Source organism: Danio rerio, chromosome 2 (assembly GCF_049306965.1).
Source record: "Danio rerio strain Tuebingen ecotype United States chromosome 2, GRCz12tu, whole genome shotgun sequence".
NCBI lineage: Eukaryota > Metazoa > Chordata > Actinopteri > Cypriniformes > Danionidae > Danio > Danio rerio.
Window position 1 is genome coordinate 58,582,501 of NC_133177.1, and position 7,825 is coordinate 58,590,325.

At 36.3% G+C, this 7,825-nt stretch overlaps 1 protein-coding gene across 6 annotated transcripts in view; it reads right to left on the minus strand.

Moving 5' to 3' along the window:
• rab8a (RAB8A, member RAS oncogene family) overlaps positions 1–6,152 on the minus strand; it is a 26,793-nt gene extending 20,641 nt beyond the window's left edge. For 5 of the 6 annotated variants that reach the window (XR_012389056.1, XR_012389055.1, XR_012389054.1 and 2 more), the window contains exon 1: positions 5,953–6,152. Coding sequence is in view for 1 of the 6 variants with exons in the window: in NM_001089562.2 (NP_001083031.1) it covers positions 5,953–6,076 (124 nt within the window). In the remaining 5 variants the exon portion in view is untranslated. 6 annotated transcript variants of the gene reach the window in all.
• Positions 6,153–7,825: the final 1,673 nt, after the last annotated feature.

Below are 7,825 nucleotides of genomic sequence, written 5' to 3' on the forward strand. Positions count from 1 at the left end.
TTATATATTTTATGTACAAGAACTCATGCATCAAACTAGACATTTAATATCACCTACAATAAATAGAAGCATAAGCATGAATGGTTAAAGATATATATATTTTAATTCAAATTACTGATTGATTTTGTAACATTAGAGCGTTTAGTTATGATCTTAAGAGAGTAATAGAATTAGGAATGCACAACATATTGTTTCAGCATTGTTTCATTTTTTTCAGCAATGTGGAGTTGGGATTATTATAGCTGATCAGCAATGAAGAAAGCCGGTGTTATTTTACATTACATTTGATTATTCAATAATAGGGCCAGGACAAAATATCAATGCTGGTTTATTGTGATAATTCCACCCACGATACATTATTGATGTAGCCAAGTATTGATACTAATCTGAACTAATTGATCAGCCTTGCACTGCTACCATTTACCCCTTAGGCACACAGTACATGAGGTGGCGTCGTAGTGTCATTTCAAACACGAATCAATTAGAGTTGGGTCGATAAACGATGCTATAGTCTATTGCCGTTGATCAATAGACATCACAATGCTGAGCCGGCATTGCCATCCTCCGCCCCGCTCCTGTCGCAGCAGTAAACTGCTTGCGAAAAATACACATGGCCCCATTTACACTAATACATCATAGTTTTAAATTGGCATATTAGAATGAAAACGATCCACGTCCACACTGGCATTTCTGAAAACCCCACCTTCCAAACTATACCACTGAAAACGCACATCACGTGACCACACAAACACACACACATACACACACACACACACACTAGGGTTGTAACGGTATGAATTTTTTACGGTATGATAATCGTCTAAAACAATACCACGGTTTGACGATTTCGCGGTATACGGTATTAAATAGTAATTCTCATAGCAAAGACCCTGAAAAGAATAAGAACACGTTTTCTGACTGAACAGGTTTTATTTCAACAAACTTTTGAAAGAACCATTTTAACAGAACTATAGAAGTCTTTTATAAAAATAAACTGAAAAATTTCCCATTTTAATAAATTAAATTAGAAGGAATAAACAAGCAGGGTCTTTTAAGATTAGACAAAAATAAACTTAAACTGTCCTTCCTTATAAGCAGGATAAATGGGAGACCAAAAGTGCAATACCAAGTTTATGGCTGTAAACATGTATTTAAAGCGTTGTTTTATTTAGTCTAGGTTGTGATGAAGAAATGTAAGCATGTTGAGATTTTCAGGACTTAATCTTGACCGCTGAGGTGAGAGAATGTGTCCACTTGTACAATGAACAAATAAAAACATAATAAAATAATAAATAATGTGTCAAAGTCCAAATAAACATGGTGCAAATCCTCAGTAAAAAATAGATATAAATATTTACTATACTATAAATAGTTACATAACGAAACTAGATTCAATATGAATCATCCTTAGGTTTTATGTGCCAGCATGGATATGGTTGTCTGTGGATATGGATTTGGATATGGTTGTCTGCAATGCAGACAAACAGCTGCACCTTCATTTGCGTCTTTTGAAAACAGCAAGAGCAGCAGTTCGTCTTTGCTGTGTCACTGTTTTGTCATGTTTCTGTGCTGCTGTGCATGCAAAAGTACTTAGTATGAGAATTATTTCATCTTTTTTTTGCGTTTTATTTAGCCGCGCATAAATGTATGCCTATCTCTCATTCCGTGTTGTTCAAAAAGCTCATTGTTGGTCCACAAACAAAAGCGAAACCTATGCTTATTGGTTGTGATATAGCGAGTTTAAACCAATCTGGGCATGGAGGAGGGACAATGCATCAATGTATCATGTCTGGTTTGTCCGGAGACACAGTGACGAGCGTTTCTTTGTCAAATCAGCGTTGTCAAATTTTGATGACGTAACCGCACTGACGTAGTCCGCGAATGTTATGTGATACAGCACTGGAAAGCTGAGATTCTCTTCTTTATGCCAATCTTTGAATTGTATAAATCGGATCAGCGGATCAAAAGTTATTAAACATTTAAGAGCAATACTTATTTTTAGCCGCGGGCGGCTGTCTCGGTCTTTAAGGGTTAAAACTTAAAACCGTTGATATGCAATTGTTCATGGTATGATAATCGTGCACGTTCAAATCGTGGTAGACCGTCATACGGGTATATTGTTACAACCCTAACACACACACACACACACACACACACACACACACACACACACAAACAAACAAACACACACACACACACACAAACACACTCTGTCTTGCGATGCATCATCTGAGCTCCAGCAGTCAGCGGGTGCTTTGAGAACAAAACCACAGAGAGCAGTACACATCAGTTTCTTAAGGATGTACCGCTGGATCGCGTTTCACTATAGCTGTTAAAGTTAATATTCAATTAATCTGGCCTCTATCTAACGACTCTTCTGTCTTTTTGAATCTATCAGGTAATGCGTCACAGCTTCACTACTGCTTCAATCAGATAATATTTTAGTCACTAAACGTATTTAGAAATTGAAAGCTAATACAATTAAATTCAAGCTAAATATTGCAAAAAGAAAACCACAAAATTTCAACTAAATGGCTTCTCTAGATTTTTTCTCTTTTTTAAATTTGTATTTAACATTTTTCTATAAAATTTGGCTGTACTAGTTTTTGGACTTTTATCGTAAGTTATTTTGTTAGATAAGCTCCAGATTTGGCTTCAGTACTGACTAATCTAAAGTATATGTACAAATATAAAACTGTATAGCTTCCTATTAAAAATATAAATTTAAAAGAGAAATTTGTAAGGGGTGTACTTAGGGCGGTGCAATTAATCGAAAATCCGATTTCGATTTTGGCTTCAAATGATTATGAAAAAGCATTAATCGAGATAAACGATTATTGCATCATATACCGCCCCCTTTCCAGCTGTTGCTCCTAAAAGCGTGAAACCGCGTGCTTGTGTGTGCGGCACGCGCAGACAGCCAGAAGTATGCGGCTGGTCAGCATTCGGTCTCATTCTCACACTGAAGCTGGAATTATACTCGCGCCTGGCGCCGCATCGCACACCTCTAAAGACATCTAAAGTCATCTTGATGTGAGCGCTTTAATGGTCAAATAGGTGTCAAAACACGTTACGAGTTACGAGTTGAGGATCAAAAGACACGTGAAAGAGAAACCATTAAAGAGACAAGCGCGTGATGTTGTTTTTATCATTAATCAAATAAAACGAGAAAATCCCTCTGCTCTTGACTGAAGGACTTTTGTAGCCAAAGTTTTATTCTTACAGTGAAGATGCTTAAAGCAGTTTGTTTCATATTTTTATTCTATTGTATTTATTTATCTTTCCCTTGCAGGGAGGAAAACAACTGTATGCATACATTAAAGTCAGAATTATTAGCCCTCCAGAATATTAGCAATCCTTTTCCTGCCCAATTTCTGTTAATGGAAAAAAGTTTTTTTTTTTACTTATTTCTGAACATAATAGCTTTGACATCTCATTTCTGATTACTAGGGATGTAACGGTGTTGTAAATACCGTCATACCGCAATATAAAATTTTTTCGATATTACCGAAGTCGCATGACTCGGTAAAACTATAGGTCTTCTGAGAAAATTTGCTCAGGCGAATGAAGCGAACGGGAGGTAGCTGAAACTTCATTTCCCATCAGCCCCGGCGTGGCCATAATCCTTTGCGGTCTGTTGTCGCTACAGATCCAGTAATGCGGAAATGGAGTGTGCTGCTAGTAGCGGAGATGAAAAAAAGATGGAAATGATCGAACCTAAAGCGGGTGTTGTCGCCGCGCGCGTGCTGAATAGCGGTGCTGTCGCGCGCGTTCTGATCAGCTGTGTTGTGGCGCGCGTATTGTAAAGCGCCGAGGGGGGGTTGAGCGCGCATACTCAAGAGATGTGTTGTCGCGCGCCGACTGAAGGGCTGGACTGGACGGAGGTTGTGTCGCGTCGCGGGGGCACTTTTGATCGTTTTGGAAGGGCATTTTCAATCCAAGACTAAAAAGGGCATGTGCACTGCACAGGTTGAGCCCTATGTGTGCACATACCTGCAAGTTGGGGAATACGACTAATAACAGTCATGGGGACTGCAGAAACACAGCACACTGTTCAGATTGATGCAGACATTGACTTGTACCGCAAAGAGACCTCTATCTCACTCATGGTTCGTCTTCTCAAGTGGGGGAAAGACAATGTACAACGTTACCCCACTGCTGTCAACATGGACCAAGTCATATCTCTCTTGTCCCAGAAACCTCAGTCCCAAATGAGAGGGTTTTTTTCTGTTGCAGGGGACATTGTAAATACCCAGAGATACCAGCTTTTACCAGATTATAGTTATATGATAATTTTCCTTTAAACCCATCTCTATCTAAGTGAGTGATTAAATGTTGAATGTGATGAGTTTTCAACAATACTAAATTGAAACTTTATTTTTTTTACATGGTTTAATAATTTTTTGTTATTAAAATTGAAGTTCCTGTTTCAAAGCTAATAGATAGATGGATAATTTGTATGTCATTGACACTTTTGGCACTTTTTTGGAGTATTTTCAAAAGGTTTTTTTTTCCTGTAAATGATTCAATAAATACCGTACCGTGACATTCATACCGAGGTATTACCGTACCGTGAAATTCTGATACCGTTACATCCCTACTGATTACTGATTTCTTTTATCTTTGCTATGATGACAGTACATAACATTTTTCTAGATATTTTTTTAAATACAAGCATTCAGATTAAAGTGCAATTCAAAGGCTTAATTAGGGTAATTAAGCAGGTCATTGTATAACAGTAGATTCTTCTGCATAGAATCAAAAAATATATTGCTCAAGGGGGTAATAATATTGACCAAAAATATTCAAAATATTTAAACCTGCTTTTATTCTAGCTAAAATAAAACAAATAAGCCTAGAAGAAAAATATTATAGGACATACTGTTAAAATTCCTTGCTCTGTTAAACATCATTTGGGAAATATTTATTTAAAAAAAAACATTTTCTCAGGAGTGCTAATAATTTTGACTTCAACAGTAATCGTTTTAAATAATCGTGATTACAATTATGACCAAAATAATCGTGATTATGATTTTTCCCAAAATCGAGCAGCCCTAGGTGTACTTATATATGCTGAGCACTGTATATTTTTTTGTTCTCAGTAATAACTACTACCATCATACATCTCTACAGTTTCTAGAAGACTTAAACCTAATGGTCATTCAATATACCAATAGCTTAAATAACAACAAAAAAGTCAGGCATAAGAATAATTTGACATATTAAAGACTAAGTAAGATCATATTTTGACAAAAATGTTCATTGATTGTAATTTTCAGCCTTCAGAGTTTGCAGGAGTCCTTCATAAGTACCAATTTACTTATATTTTCATTCTGTCGGTAATATATTTAAATGTATTATCATTACTCACTCTTTTGGTAAGTTATTTATCAATAAGTAAGTTTCAAGTTATGTATTTTACAAAATAAATGTTTCATGTAAAATGGCTATCAGTTATTTTCATAAACATATTGACGTTAATTCTTTCAAAAGTTATGCCAAACACGTTTCAATTTTATCTTTAATATACTTATGTATGGCAATATATTGAGACGTCTGGTGTGTGTATAACAGGTGACATCTGATTAACACGCATCCAATTAAATATATTTTAATTGAGTGTTTAAGAAATAAATATAGATATCTGGTACTTTTAAGCTTTCTAAATAGTAATAAACAGTCATTTTGAGTCAGTCATTCTGTCAGAGAAGCTAGTTAGATGCTAACAACCAAAACAATAACGTCCATCAAACACACACTTTGCGGTCATATACGATGATAAATCAAGGAACAAAATGTATGCAGAACTGTCAAAGTTGACAACCAAAACCAAACTGTAAACTCAAACAAAGCTAGCAGAACAGTTACTTGTCCATTAGCTTAGCCGTTAGCACAGCCTGACGTTTCATAAACAATCCGAGCCCAAAAGCTTTAAAACGAAGACATAAATACCTATCGTCGAGATAAATGTCGAGTTAAAGGCATCCTCTGAGAATCTGAACAGCACACAGGTCTTCCCGACTCCGGAATCCCCGATTAACAGCAGTTTAAACAAATAATCGTAGGTCTTCGCCATACTGAACGTATTGCGGAAATCCCGCCCGGTACTTTAGCAGACAGCGCTGAACTCGCAAAGCGGCGACCAACTGACCAATCGCACTATGGCGAAGGCTTCCTATATGAATATTAATGAGGTCAAACTGACGTTCCTTTTAACCTTTTAGCACGTAAAGTCATTAATATTCATTAGACCTGCCTTCGTCATAGTAGGATTCGTTCATTCGCCAGCTGTCCTAGCGGCCACGTCCAACGTCAGAGTACGCGATTAATATTCATAAGCTAAAGACTCGCCTTAGTATGATTCATAAAATATGCTTCCTGAACTAATGCAGGACCTCATACCTTCACAGTAATTACTTACATAAGTCTGTGCCTGAAGGTCACCACTAATTAGTGTATGTGTGTGTGTGGCCGGTCAAATTCCTTCAATAGACTTGGCTTCATGCCGGCCATTCATTTTCTTGACAATCAAATCCTCTCATACACATTATTTTAATGTAAAAACATTGTTATTATTCATAAATAGTTAAATATGGTTTAAAGTGAGTGTGTGTGTGTGTGTGTACACACACACACATATATATATATATATATATATATATATATATATATATATATATATATATATATATATATATATATATATATATATATATATATAAATTTGTTATATTTATTATGTATGATCATTTTAATATTTATTTACATAGAATATTATTTATTATATAAAATGTGAATAGAATAGAATATGTTATGTCAATTTAAAATGTTTAGAAGTGTTAAACTCAATATAAAATATTTTATGACGTGTTTTTATGGTTTTAGTTTAATAAACATTTATTCATTCATTTTCTTTTCAGCTTAGTCCCTTTAGTAATCCAGGGTCTACACAGTGGAATGAACCACCAACTTATTCAGCACGTTTTTACGCAGCTGATGCCCTTCCAGCCACTACCCATCTCTGGGAATCATCCACACACACTCATTCACACTCATACACTAGACAACTTAGCCCATATTACATAATACATATATATTTTTTATTTATGTTGTCAATTTAATAATTTAGTTGTTTTTAAATCAACATTAAATATTTAGATTATGTATTTTTATGGTTTTAGTATACTAAACTAAAAACATTTATGGCAAAAAGTGTTACTTTTCACACTCACCGGCCACTTTATTAGGTACACTTGTCCAACTGCTCATTAATTCAAATTTCTAATCAGCCAATCACATGGCAACTACCCAATGCATTTAGGCATGTAGACATGGTCAAGACGATCAGCTGCAAATTAAACTGAGCATCAGAATGGGGAAGAAAGGGGATTTAAGTGACTTTAAATGTGGCATGGATGTTGATGCTCGACGGGCTGGTCTGAGTGTTTCAGAAACTGCTGATCTACTGGGATTTTCGCTCACAACCATCTCTAGGGTTTACAGAGAATGGTCTGAAAAAGAGAAAATATCCAGTGAGCGGCAGTTCTGTGGCCGCAAATGCCTTGTTGATGCCAGAGGAGAATGGCCAGACTGGTTCCAGCTGATAGAAAGGCGACAGTAACTCAAATAAGCACTCGTTACAACCGAGCTCTGCAGAAGAGCATCTCTGAACACACAACACGTCCAACCTTGAGGCGGATGGGCTACAGCAGCAGAAGACCACACCGGGTGCCGCTCCTGTCAGCTAAGAACAGGAAACTGAGGCTACAATTCACACAGCCTCACCAAAACTGGACAGTAGAAGATTGGAGAAACGTTGCCTGGT